The following is a 13986-nucleotide window of genomic DNA, read 5'->3' on the forward strand; positions in this document are numbered from 1 at the left end:
CATCTTATACCACATTGCACCATATCTTTTTTCATTTAATAAGAAGTATTGAGGCTGGGCCTGGTAGCTCACACTTGTAATCCCAGCTGATTACAAGCTGATTACAACTTTGGGAGGCTGAAGGTGGGCTGATCACTTGAGGTCAGGAGTTCAAGACCAGCCTGGTCAATATGGCGAAACCCTGTCTCTACTAAAAACACAAAACTTAGCCAGGCACAGTGGCGTTCTCCTGTAATCCTAGCTACTCAGGAGGCTGGGGCACAAGAATCACTTGGGCAGCGGAGGTTGCCGTGAGCCGAGAGGTGGAGGTTGCACTCTAGCCTGGGCAACAGAGTGAAACTCTGTTTCAAAAAAAAAAAAAAGAAAAAAAGTGTTGGAGACCTTTCATACCTGTTCATAAAGAACTTCTTCATTCTTTTTTATAGCTGCTGCTTATTCCATTGTATTATTGTAGCATAATTTATTGTACCAATCCTGTATTGCTGGTCATTTGGTTGTGTTATTTCCATTCCTTCACTATTACTAACAAGGCTTCAAGGAATAACTTAATACTTACGTGATTTTATTGGTTGCATAGTGTATCTGTAGGGAAAATTTCTAGTTTGAGAATTTCTGCATTAATGATATATGCATTTGAGTGTAATAGATGCTGCCAAATTAAATTGTCTTCTGAAGTGTTTATACCAATGTATACTCCTGTCACCTACATATGTGTATTTCCCCACATTCTTGCCAACAGTGTATATTCTCCAACTTTTAGAAATTTTGCTAAACTGATAGGTTAAAAATGGAATTTTTTTTTTTTTTTTTTTTTTTTTTTTTGAGATGGAGTCTTGCTCTGTAACCCAGGCTAGAGTGCAGTGGTGTGATCTTGGCTCCCTGCAGCCTCCACCTCCCGGGTTCAAGTGATTCTCCTGCCTCAGCTTCCCAAGTAGCTGGAATTACAGGCATGCACTACCACGTCCGGCTAATTTTTATGTTTTTAGTGGAAACAGGGTTTCATCATGTTGGCCAGGCTGGTCTCCACTCCTGACCTCAGGTGATCTGCCCACCTTGGCCTCCCAAAGTGCTGGGATTACAGGTGTGAGCCAATGTGCCTGGCTGAGAGGCTCTTTCAATATTATGAGATTAATCCTTTGTAGTGTGAGTTCCAGATATTTTCTTTAGTTCATTATTTGACTTTTGATTTTGTTTATGCTATGTTTTACCATTCATAAGCTTTTGATTTTTATGTAACTAGGTTTATCAATCATAGTTAATCATAACAGGAAAGTCTAGGTCCAAAAAATAATTACTATGTTTTCTTTCACCACTTTTATTGTTTAATTTTTTACATTTACATTTTTGATATATTTGGAATTTGTCCTAATGTGTGGTGTGACGTATGGACCCAACTTTCTTTTTTATGGCTATTCAGTTTTTCCAACCAATCTGAAGTGTCATTATTGTCATGTATACATAAGTCCTAAATGTTTTGGAGTCTAATTCTGGACTTTTCATTCTGTTCCATTGGTTTTCTGCCTACTCTTATACCAGCACCACTTTAATTACTGAGCTTTTTCTTTTGTTTTGTTGTTTTGAGACAGGGTCTCGCTCTGTTGCCCAGGGTGGAGTGCAGTGGCACAATCATAGCTCGTTGTAGCCTTGACCTCCCTGGCTCAAGTGACCCTCTCACCTCAACCTCCCAAGCAGCTGGGACTGCAAGCATGTATCACCACATTTGGCTAATTTTTCTATTCTTTGTAGAGTCGGGGTCTCACTCTTTTGCCCAGGCTGGTCTCAAACTCCTGGGCTCAAGTGATTCTCCCACCTCCCAAAGAGCTGGGATTATAGGCATGAGCCACTGTGCCTGGCCTTACTGAGGTGTAAAGTATGTTTCAATATCTGATGAGTCTAGTTCCCCTTGTGCTGTTTTTCAGAGTTCTCTTGGGTAATCCAATTTCTCCATATGAACTTTACAATTACTTTTTTCAGTTGTAGAAAAAAAGTCTGTGACTATTTTTATTGAGGTTGGTTTAAATTTTAATAAGTTAGTGTAATGACATTTTAGAATTGTTTTATCTCTGAGAACATAGTATGTCTTGGCTGGGCATGGCGGCTCATGCCTGTAATCCCAGCACTTTGGGAGGCTGAGGTGGGTGGATCGCTTGAGCTCATGAGTTTAAGACCAGCCTGGGCAACATGGCAAAGTTCTGTCTCTACTAAAAATACAAAAATTAGCCAGGTGTGGTGGCATGCACCTGTAGTCCTAGCTACTGGGGAGGCTGAGGCAGAAGAATTGCTTGAACCAGGGAGGCGGAGGTTGCAGTGAGCCGAGATCGTGCCATTGCACTCTAGCCTGGGCGACAAGAGCGAGACTCAAAAAAAAAGAACATAGTATGTCTTCACATTTGTTCAAGTCTTCATTTTATCATTCAGGAGTATTTAAAAAAATTTTTTTGTTGTTTGATTTTTTATTTCTTACTAAGTTTACTCCTAGGAGTTTTATTTTTCTTGTTGCTTTACCACACAGCTTATGATTTTACTTTCCTTGTAGATATACCTTCAGGAAAAGGATATGATTATGCAGAGTACTTTAGTTTTAGTATCAGCTTACTGTAAATCACACATTGACATTCTGGTCTTTACGTCATTCCATGAGAGCAGTTATTATGACGCACAATAAGAGATGACGCCAGGAATCGGGTTTTGGAGCTGAAAGCCAGATCCTGGATCTTGGAAAGTTCACCTTTATATATACCAATGTGTTTTGCTTGATGGAGTGGCCTCTTGGTATACAGCCAGATGACTTCTCCTTGCAAAAGTACAGTCATGTTTATGCATTGTGTTTAAAAAAATCAATAGTTCACTCACTAAACTATTTCGATTGAGAGCCTTTAAGAAAGCCTATTATGGGCTGAGCGCAGTGGCTCACGCCTGTAATCCCAGCACTTTGGGAGGCCGAGGCGGGCGGATCATGAGGTCAGGAGATCGAGACCATCCTGGCTAACACGGTGAAACCCCGTCTCTACTAAAAATACAAAAAATTAGCCGGGCGTGGTGGCGGGCGCCTGTAGTCCCAGCTACTTAGGAGGCTGAGGCAGGAGAATGGCGTGAACCCGGGAGGTGGAGCTTGCAGTGAGCAGAGATCGCACCACTGCACTCCAGCCTGGGCGATAGAGTGAGACTCCATCTCAAAAAAAAAAAGCCTATCATGCATGATACTTATATATGAATGGCAGTCTCCTTAGCTGTTGCTGATGTTTCTTCATCTATTTATGAGTTTAAGGGCCCAATCTATTCACTAAAGATATACTTTGGAAAATTACTAAATAACTATCAAATCTTTAATGCAAGTTTTAAATTCTTATATATTACAGAATTTCACAAACTTGTTTGGACAACCACTAGTCTGCTTGCTTTCTCCTACAGCATATCCAAAAGCTTTACAAGGTATGTACCCTCATTGCCTGTTACAGCCATAGGTTGCAAATAAACACTATCTACATTTTGAATAGTACTGATCTTTGTTTTTTCCTCCCATAATGATCGTGTGTGGATTTATGATGTTTTATGTGGCAGGTGTTGCTCTGAAATATACCCAGAAGCCTTGCCAACAACCAGGATCCCTTAATGTGCTACCATTAGGCCTTGAGATAATTCGTCCCTGAGAAAGAAGTGGTTTTGTTCCTTGCTGATGGGGAACTCATGATTTGTAAATTTTAAAATTTGTTTTACAGGTGTTTGTTTGCTGGTCATATCCGTATAGCATGGTTTTCCTATATCTTTGCAGGCATGTTTTAAAAGATCCAAGGCATCTTTTAAGACTATAAGATTGCTGGTCTAGGAAACTTCTCAGTCTATGCCTCAGAGTTAGGATAACCTAACTGGCACAACTTAAAGTGTTTCTTTTATTCACATTTTTGCCTTGTTGTAATTTTAAAATAAAAGAACCTCTTCTAAGTCTGTCAGAGAGACAGGTTAGTGTTTTGGCCATTTCTTCAATGGCTGAGAATCAAAAGACTTTTTGTCCTTAATAGTTTGTCTTTAATTAGTGACACATAAAATCTAATTCTAACTCCCAGTCATTTAGTAGGTAAAATACTAAACAACCTTAACACTGTTTTAGCAGTACTTGTCACTGTTTCACTATCTCCCTAACTGTGAATAGTGCTGATGTCTCTCTGTGGGAGATGGCATTTTACTGCTACTTCCCAGCCAGAAGTCCTGTCTGCTGACATAGTTTGACACAGGAAGTGATGGTCAGCATTTGAATGCCTGAGAGAAGCTGGAGGCTTTCACCGTTGTTTTAAGGTAAGTTCTGCTGTTTAACAGGGAAAAACATGTAGAAATATTAACTTCGTGTATCCAAAAGTAAAATTACTAAGGGATAGAACTTACCTTCAAACAACGGTAAAATTCTCCTGCTTTGAAGATTTTGTTATCCTGTTTCTTATCATTTCTGGAGGAATGTAATCTCTTTCAGTTACTCAACAGTACTTTCTGCTATCATTCTGTCCTATCATTACGTAGTTTTTAAATTTACATGGTCAAATGGGTTAATACCAAGATTGTTTGGTCTGAAAGACTTCATTGTATAGAAGAGAAAAACACAGACTTTGGAGGCAAACTGACTGAATTTGAATCCCGACTCAACCACTTACTTGCTATGTGACCTTGCGAAATTATTCAGCCATTCTGTGCCTCAGTTTCTTCATCTATCAAATGGAAATAATAATAGTATCTACCTCATAGAATAATGCTGGGTATGTAGTAACTACTCAATATGTGCTCTTATTATTATCATTATGCTTAGTTGTAATACATGTCCTTAACACATTTTGACCCAGTTTCTTATCTTTGTGATACAAAGCTTAGACCTCTAACACCTTAAATTAATTGTTCAATTACAAAAGCAGATTCAAAATTCTTTTATGAGAAATGTTTTGGATTTATCCATATAGGTATTATTGCTACTCACCTCTGCAAAAGGGGAGGGCCCTCCACGTGGGTGCAAAAGTAGCTGATCAGTAAGCACTTTTGAGATCTAAAGCCTTTAGTTCTCTTATTAGCCAAGAGTTACCTCATTTATTCAACTTTTTTTTTTTTTTTTTGGAGACAGGGTCTCACTCTGTCACTCAGGCTGAAGTGCAGTTGTGTGATCACAGCTCACTTCAGCCTCTACCTCCTGGGCTCAGGTGATCCTCCCACTTTAGCCTCCCAAATAGCTGGGACTACAGGTACACACTACCACACCCAGCTAATTTTTGTATTTTTTTTGTAGGGACTGGGTCTCGCCATGTTGCCTAGGCTGGTCTCAAACTCCTGGGCTCAAGAGATCTGCCTGCCTTGGCCTCCCACAGTACTATTCAACATTTATTATCAGGTACTGTGCTAGGCACTGGAGATAGCACTGTGACCTGACAAGCACAGTTACATTCTTCACAGAGCCAAATGTCCTATGGCAGACAGAGAGACAGCCTGATGGGCAGTTATTATAAGTGATTCACAGGAGGATGCATGCTAATGGACGAGGAACTCCTGACTAGCAACACACTGAAGACAAGGGAAGGGTATGAGATAATGTCTAACGTGGACGTTAAGAACATGGAGAACTAGATGGGGGTAGGAAATGACTGAGCAAGAGTGTTCCAGCTGAGAATTTGCAGGTGCTGTGGCCATGAGATAAGACAGCTTAGGGAGCACGTAGAGAAATTTATTTTATTTTATTTTTTGAGATGGAGTCTTGCCCTCTCGCCCGGGCTAGATGCAGTGGCACAATCTTGGCTCACTGCAACCTCTGCCTCCCAAGTTCAAGCTATTCTCCTTGCCTCAGCCTCCCAAGTAGCTGGGATTACAGGCACTCACCACCACTCCCAGCTAATTTTGTTGTATTTTTAGTAGAGACGGGTTTTCACTATGTTGGCCAGGCTGGTCTCAAACTCCTGACCTCGTGATCTGCCTGCCTTGGCCTCCCAAAGTGCTGGGATTACAGGGCGTTAGCCACCGTGCCTGGCCTAATTTTGTATTTTTACTACAGACAGGGTTTCGCCATGTTGGCCAGGCTGGCCTCGAACGCTTGACCTCAAGTGGTCCACCCACCTTGGCCTCCAAAAGTGTTGAAATTACAGGCTTGAGCCACCACACCTGGCCGAGTACATAGAGAAATTAGTCATTCCTTCTAGCTAAAGGGTAGAGTTTGAGATTGTGTGATTGAATTATGAAAGAACTTCTAAGATTTGTTAAGTAATTTAAGTGGAAGACAATGGGATACAGGTTGAGCATCCTTAATCCTAAAATCTGAAATGCTCCAAAATTCAAAAGTTTGAGTATCAACACAACACTGAAAGTGAAAAATTCCACATATCAGTACTTAGTACAAAGTTTGTTTCATGTACAAAATTAATTAAAATATTCTATAAAATTACCTTTAGGTTATGTGTATATGGTACATATTAAACATGAATAAACTTCGGGTTTAGACTTGGGACCTGTCCCCAGGACATCTCATTATGTATATGCAAATATTCTAAATCCCAAAAAATCCAAAATCCCAAACACTTCTGGCCCCAAGCATTTTGGATAAGGGATACTCAACTTGTACTGTCAAAAGATTTAAACAGAAGAGTAGCGTGAAAGAGCATTCAGTTAACCTCCTAGAGAATGAACTGAGGAGGGGCGTGGATGAAAACAGGGAGATGGCTGGAGATAGCACAATGACTAGTAGCCGACTGCAAAGATACTAAGCCCATAGAACCAATAGGACTTTGTGATGGACTCGGTGTGGGGAAGGAAGGCAGGAATAGACTTTGTGGTTTCTGGCTGAGATGCTGATAGAAATGATAATACTTGATGAGAAGCATATTTGTAGAGAACAAAAGGGGAAATAATTTACTTTGAGTTGTTGACCTGTGAGTTTGAGGTGCCTTTGAGAGTTAGGTTGAATAGAGTAGCCTAGAGCAGCAGTACTTAAAAGAAATAGAGTGTGAGTCCTTAAATTTTCTAGTACCTACGTCAAAAACAGTAAAAAGAAACGGTGAAATTAGTGTTAACAATGACGTTTTGTACTAAAGCTTTGAAATCCAGTGTGTATTTACTCATCTAGTCACATTTTGAGTATCTACTGCAGGACAGAGCGGTGCCAGACCTGTTAGGCTGCTGATAGAGAATTAGAAATTCATAGGCATATAAATGGTGACTAAAATCATGGGAGTAAGAACAGTCAGCAATGTATGGGGCCAAAGAAAGATACTACTCATATTTAAGAGATAGGAAGGGAAAGAGCAACTCAAAGAGAGCAACTCGGAGGAGAATGAAAAAGACCAGCATTTCTAACACTCATCAGAGAATTCTATCACAGATAACCCATCATTCAACACTTGCCATATTTGGATGAAATTTGTTAATTGAGGGCAAAAAATGGTAAGAAATATGTTCGTTTTCCATTTCTCTTAAGTTTGCTAGGCTCTTTCTTAAGTTTGTTCAGCAGAAAGCAACATACCAACATTTTTGTAGTTTCATGAAGAATCTGCTTTGTGGAATTATGATTTAATGAGATAGCTTTAGTTTTATATATTATCAGTATATTAAAATGTTCCTCATATGTATCTCTTATTTTTTGCAAAACTATTATCTATATATATAACATGTTTGTTATTACAGATCAATCTCAGCGAGGTAGCCTCTTCACTCTCTTTTTGAACAATCCTCTAATGGCCTTCCTATTTGTCTCTGGATTGTCAAGCATGCGCAGAGGCCTATGGGAAAAGTGTCAAGAATATCTTCGGAAAATCAACCGTGATATTGCCCAGCTACTGACTCATTCACGTTCAATAGGTACCCGCCTAATCTAACTGCACATTTAACAGAATGTACTATAATGGCTTAAAATGGTTACTTATTTTAAATTGTTTGAATTTTTAAAGGTATGTGTCCCAGGCAGGAAAGTTGAGAAGGCTTTCCTGAAGTTTCCTTCCCCTTTGAAACATAATTTCCATTTAAGTATCTTTTTACTGTCACTTTTCTCCTCTTTGCAGATCAGGCATTTCTCCAGTTTTTTGGAGATGAATTTCTTCGCTTGCTCCTCACAAGATTTATCTTTTGTTCAGCCACCATGAGGATGCACAAGATTTTTCGGGTAGGCAAAGAACATTATTAAAGATGAATTTTATCATTTTAGGTATTTAAGAACATGTATTATATTTTACCTGTATAAAATAAGGTTATAATAAAATAATATTATTTTGGACAAATTCAAAATAATATTTACAAATGTACTTTCACACTGGTCTGTTAAGTAAAAAAATACATATTCACAAATGAATATGTAAAGTATAAAGATTGACAATATTAAGGCACATCTGAGTACCTATCCTTTGTTTAAAAGTAGAACATTTTCTGGCTGGGCTTGGTGGCTCCTGCCTGTAATCCCAGCACTTTGGGAGGTTGAGGCTGGTGGAACACTTGAGGTTGTGAGTTGGAGACCAGCCTGGCCAACATGCTGAAACCCCTTCTCTACTAAAAATAAAAAAATTAGCCAGGTATGGTGGCATGCACCTGTAATCCCAGCTACTCTGGAGGCTGAGGCAGGAGAATTGCTTGAACCCAGGAGGCTGAGGTTGCGGTGAGCAGAGATTGCACCATTGCACTCCAGCCTGAACGATGAGAGCGAAACTCCATCTCAAAAAATAAAAAAAATAAAAGTAGAACATTTTTGATACCTCCCTGATCCTATCTCCCTCTTAAATGAAACTCACATCCTGAATTGTATTTATTTATTTATTTAAAGATGGAGTTTCACTCATGTTGCCCAGGCTGGAGTGCAATGACCCGATCTCAGCTCACTGCAACGTCTGCCTCCCAGGTTCAAGCAATTCTCCTGGCTCAGCCTCCCAGGTGGTAGCTGGGATTATAGGCGCCCACCACTACACCTAGCTAATTTTTTGTATTTTTAGTAGAGACAGGGTTTCACCATGTTGGCCAGGCTGGTCTCGATCTCCTGACCTCAGGTGATCCACCCGCGTTGGCTTTCCAAAGCGCTGAGATTATTGGCGTGAGCCACTGCACTCGGCCCTGAATTTTTTTTTTAATCATTCACTTTTCTTTATAGTTTTGCAGCATGTATTTCTATTCCTACGCAACATATTTATGAATCCGTATTGCATGTATTCTTCTGCAACTTCCTTTTTGCCAATGTTTTATTCCTGAGATTGACCCATGTTGATTGACTATAGCTTTCATTCATTCATTTTGTTTGACTATACAACACTAGGCATTATTTGACTATACACTGCAGATTCCTTATTCTGATAATGGACATTTGGGTTGCTTCTAAGTTTTTATTATTATATAAATGATGCTGGCCATTTATTATATAAGTGATTTATTATTATATAAATACAGTGACTCACACCTGTAATCCCAGCACTTTGGGAGGCCGCGGTGGGCAAATCACGAGGTCAGGAGTTCAAGACCAGCCTGGCCAACATGATGAAATCCTGTCTCTACTAAAATTACAAAAATTAGCCAGACATGGTGGCATGCACCTGTAATCCCCGCTACTCGGGAGGCTGAGGAAAGAGAATTGCTTGAACCCAGGAGGCGAAGGTTACAGTGAGCCGAGATCATAACACTGTACTCCAACCTGGGCAACAGGCAAGACTCAGTCTTGGGGGGGAAAAAAATGATGTTGTTGTGAAATTCTTGTATCAGTTTCCTGGTACACATATATATCAGTTTCCTGATACACATATATAAGATTTTCTCTGAGGAATATACGTAATAGTAGAATTGCAAGATCAGATGATGTAAGCATATTTAACTTTGCTAGGTAATGCCATACTGTGTTCCAAAGCGGTTGTATCAGTTTACACTCATACTAGCAGGATGTAAGAGTTGCTATTTCTGTAATCCTTCCTTTCCGACACTTGTTGCAGTCATACGTTATAGTTTTTGTGAATCTGCTCAGTGTAAAATGATAGGTCATTGTGGTTTGAATTTTTGTTTCCAGGATTGCTATTGAGGTTGAGCAACTTCTCATAAGTGTTCTTCTGTTTTTCTCTTTGTAAAGAATGTGTTTAAGTTTTTTGCTTGACTTGATAGTGCACTTTTCTAGCTGTTTATTTTTTGTGTATGCATGTACCTATACAACACTTCATTGAGATTTTAAATATTTTAGCCATTATATTTTTCACTTCTGTAAGTAAAATGTTTTTTCAAATATGCCTGAACAGTTAAAAAAATCTTTTGCAACTTTTGGTTTCAAAATATTATTTCTTTCCATTTTATTATGGTAATTTTAAAATGTAAAAGAACTGCAATGGGCCAGGTGCAGTGGCTCACACCTGTAATCTCAGCACTTTGGGAGGCCAAGACAGGAGCATCACTTCAGGCTAGAAGTTTGAGAACAGCCTGGGCAAAATAGTGAGACCTCATTTCTACAAAGAAATTTTAAAAATTAGCCAGATGTAGTGGTATGTGCCTATAGTCCCAGCTCTTCAGGAGGCTAAGGTGGGAGAATTGCTTGAGCCCAGGAGTTTGAGGCTGCAGTGAACTCTGATTGTACCACTGCGTGGACCAACTGTGCAGGTCCACTTAAGACACAATTTTTTTTTCAATAAATAAATTGGAAAAATTTTGGAGATTTGCTACTGTTTGCAAAACAGATAAACTACACAGCCTAGAAATATTGAAAACATCGTTCACCTGGGCCCCGCAGCCAGTGGAATTGGCCCCGCTCTGTGGCTTCCGGGACCTGTGCACTGGAATTGCCGTGGCCTGCAAGCCCCACCATGCCAGTTTGAACCTCCGTGGCCTCAACCAGATTCGGAATGTCAAAAAGCAGAGTATCTATTGGATGAATTTGAGGAAATCAGGAAGTTTGGGCCACCCAGCCTCTCTAGATGAGACTTCCTATGAAACACTAGCAGAGGAATCACTGGACTGTTTAGCAGAGTTTTTTGAAGACCTTGCAGACAAGCCATACACGTTTGAGGATTATGATGCTTCCTTTGGGAGTGATGTCTTAACTGGTAAACTGGGTGGAGATCTAGGAACCTACGTGATCAACAAGCAGATGCCAAACAAGCAAATCTGGTTATCTTCTCCATCCAGTGGACTCAAGCGTTATGACTGGACTGGGAAAAACTGGGTGTACTCCCACGATAGCGTGTCCCTCCGTGATCTGCTGGCTGCAGAGCTCACTAAAGCCTTAAAAACCAAACGGGACTTGTCTTCCTTGGCCTATTCTGGAAAAGACGCTTGATACCCAGCCCAGTTTTAAGGTTATTTAAAGCTGTCAGGCCAAGACCCCAGCTTCATTACGCAGCTGAGGTCTTTTTTTTTTTTTTGGTTTTTTGTTTTTCATTCCTGCCTTTGAGGAACATCTCTGTGGCAAGAATGTGTTGCCTCCTACCTTGCCCGCACGTTTTGATTTGTAATTTCTACAGATTTTTTTGGATTGTCTGATTTCCTCCCTCACATGATATCCTTTATCTTTTATAATGTCTTATCCCTATACCTGAACATAACAACCTTTAAAAAAGCAAAAGAAGGACAAGTTCCAGGAGGAGAAATGAATTGTCTTCACTCTTCATTCTATGAAGGACTTACGGCAAGAAGTACATGAAGAGCAGCTGATTTACCTGTTCACTGTTCTGTCTCAAAATGAGACACATTAATGGGTAGGCTACAGATGTTCCCGGGCTTCTTTCAAAGTGGAAGCACTTCTGAGCTCTTTAGCATTGAAGTGTCGAAAGCAGTTCACATGGGAAGACAATTTCTGATGTGTGCTCTGTGACTGCCAGGGTGTGGCCTGCACTGGGTTGTCCAGGGATACCTACTGCTGTTTCTTCCACATGTTCACGTGTGTATGTGTGTGTGTGTGTATTTTTATATATGTTTTTTTCAACTTAAGGGTTAGTATGGATTTAGCTGCCACAAGTATGCAAAAAACTTCCAATCACAAGAAAGGATGAAAAAAAGCCATTTTCATAAACTGAGTGATGTAGCATAATAAACAAAATCATGGAGCTGAGGAGTTGCTTTGTGAACATGAAGGGGCATATAAAGGAAAGAGATACTCATGTCGATAAACGATAAAGAGAACCTGGTCCTAGATGCAGTTCAGCCACAAAATAGTTTTCCCTTTGTGGACAAGTTTCCCAAACTCCTTGGGCCTCTGCTTTCCCATCTGTTAAATGAGGGGATGGAGTGTGGTTGATTTCCAGCATTCAGTGGTCCTGTCAAGCAGCCTAACAGGCTAGTTCTAATTCCCATTGGGTAGATGAGGGGATGACAAAGAACAATTTGTAAGCTATATAGGAAACGTTATTGGTATTCCCCTATCGGGATTTCAGTTGAATTCATGTTAAAATAATAGCCATCCTGGCCGGGCGCGGTGGCTCAAGCCTGTAATCCCAGCACTTTGGGAGGCCGAGACGGGCGGATCACGAGGTCAGGAGATCAAGACCATCCTGGCTAACACGGTGAAACCCTGTCTCTACTGAAAAATACAAAAAAACTAGCCGGGCGAGGTGGCGAGTGCCTGTAGTCCCAGCTACTCCAGAGGCTGAGGCAGGAGAATAGCGTGAACCGGGGAGGCGGAGCTTGCAGTGAGCTGAGATCCGGCCACTGCACTCCAGCCTGGGTGACAGAGCAAGACTCCGTCTCAAAAAAAAATAAAAATAAAAATAAAAATAATAGCCATCCTTTATTGTACGCTTACTGGGTTAAGCCTATTATACCATATTACCTCATTTTAATTTCTACTGACCTGCAGTTTATACATGAAGCAACAAGGCTCCAGGACATTAAAACTCACACAAAGTTATGCTCATATTATTTTCTTACTGAAAGAAGCATTTATTAGTGACAAGTTTGTATTAATATGTAGCAAAGGCTTTTCCAATGGGTGAATAAAAACACATTACATTATAGTAAAAAAAAAAAAAAGTCAAACTGGGAGAAGTGGCATATACCTATAGTCCCAGCTACTCAGGAGGCTGAGGCAGGAGGATTGCTTGAAGCTAGGAATTGGAGATCAGCCTGGGCAACATAGCAAGATCTTATCTCTTAAAAAAAGAAAAAAATACTCTTAATAATGAAATAGTATAAACAAAAGCTAAGTAAAATATTTTCTTTCTCCTGAAATAAAATTATTTTCTGAGTCTGATGGAAATGTTTAAGTGCAGTAGATCAGTGCCAGTGAGAAAATAAATAAAATCCTACAAAAAAGAAATAGTGAAAAAATTAAGAAAAAGGTATGTCATGAATATATAAAATATATGTAGACACTAGTCTATCATTTACTACTATCAGATGTATACAAATCTGTTATGAATGATTAAAATTTGTGCATACACTTACATACCATATATGGTACCATTCACAGTCCAGAGAAGTATAAACAAAAGTAATGATGATGCAATATTAAATCATAACTGCATAAAATCACTGTAGTGCCTACTGTACTACTGTAATAATTTTGTAGCCACATCCTGTTGCTCTGGCAGTGAGCTCAAGTGTTGCAAGTACTGCTTAGAATGCCTGTCATCTCCATGAGCAGTCTGTCTCTCCAGTAAATTGTGTATTGTAATAAAAAATGATCTCTACCGGTTCTCACATATTTTTTATTGTGTTTAGTCCAGTACTGTAGTAAACCTTACATAACACCATGGGACTCATGTGAAGTGATGTTTCAAGTGCTCCCAAGAAGCGAAGAAAAGTCATGACATTACAAGAAAAAGTTGAATAGCTTGATACGTACCGTAGATCAAGGTTTGCCATTGTGGTTGCCTGCCATTTCAAGATAAATTAATCCAGTAAAGAGTGTTGTAAAAAAAGAAAATTTGTGATGCCATCACTGTAGCTACGTCAGCAGGCATGAAAACCTTGCACTTTTTGTGAAATACCTTTTTTTTTTTTTTTTTTTTTTTACTGAGACAGAGTCTCTCTCACCCAGGCTGGAGTGCAGTGGCCGGATTTCAGCTCACTGCAAGCTCCACCTCC

At 39.8% G+C, this 13986-nt stretch overlaps 1 protein-coding gene and 1 pseudogene across 1 annotated transcript in view; both read left to right on the top strand.

Moving 5' to 3' along the window:
- Window positions 1-13986, top strand: part of SCAI (suppressor of cancer cell invasion) — a 190555-nt gene that overhangs the window by 166091 nt on the left and 10478 nt on the right. The window contains exons 15-17 of the mRNA XM_023217161.1: window positions 3360-3432; window positions 7642-7815; window positions 8016-8116. Of these exons, the coding sequence (XP_023072929.1) occupies window positions 3360-3432; window positions 7642-7815; window positions 8016-8116 (348 nt within the window). The remainder of the gene's footprint in view (window positions 1-3359; window positions 3433-7641; window positions 7816-8015; window positions 8117-13986) is intronic.
- On the top strand, window positions 8140-12412 carry LOC111545802 (annotated as a pseudogene).

Source organism: Piliocolobus tephrosceles, chromosome 14, assembly GCF_002776525.5.
Source record: "Piliocolobus tephrosceles isolate RC106 chromosome 14, ASM277652v3, whole genome shotgun sequence".
Lineage (NCBI taxonomy): Eukaryota > Metazoa > Chordata > Mammalia > Primates > Cercopithecidae > Piliocolobus > Piliocolobus tephrosceles.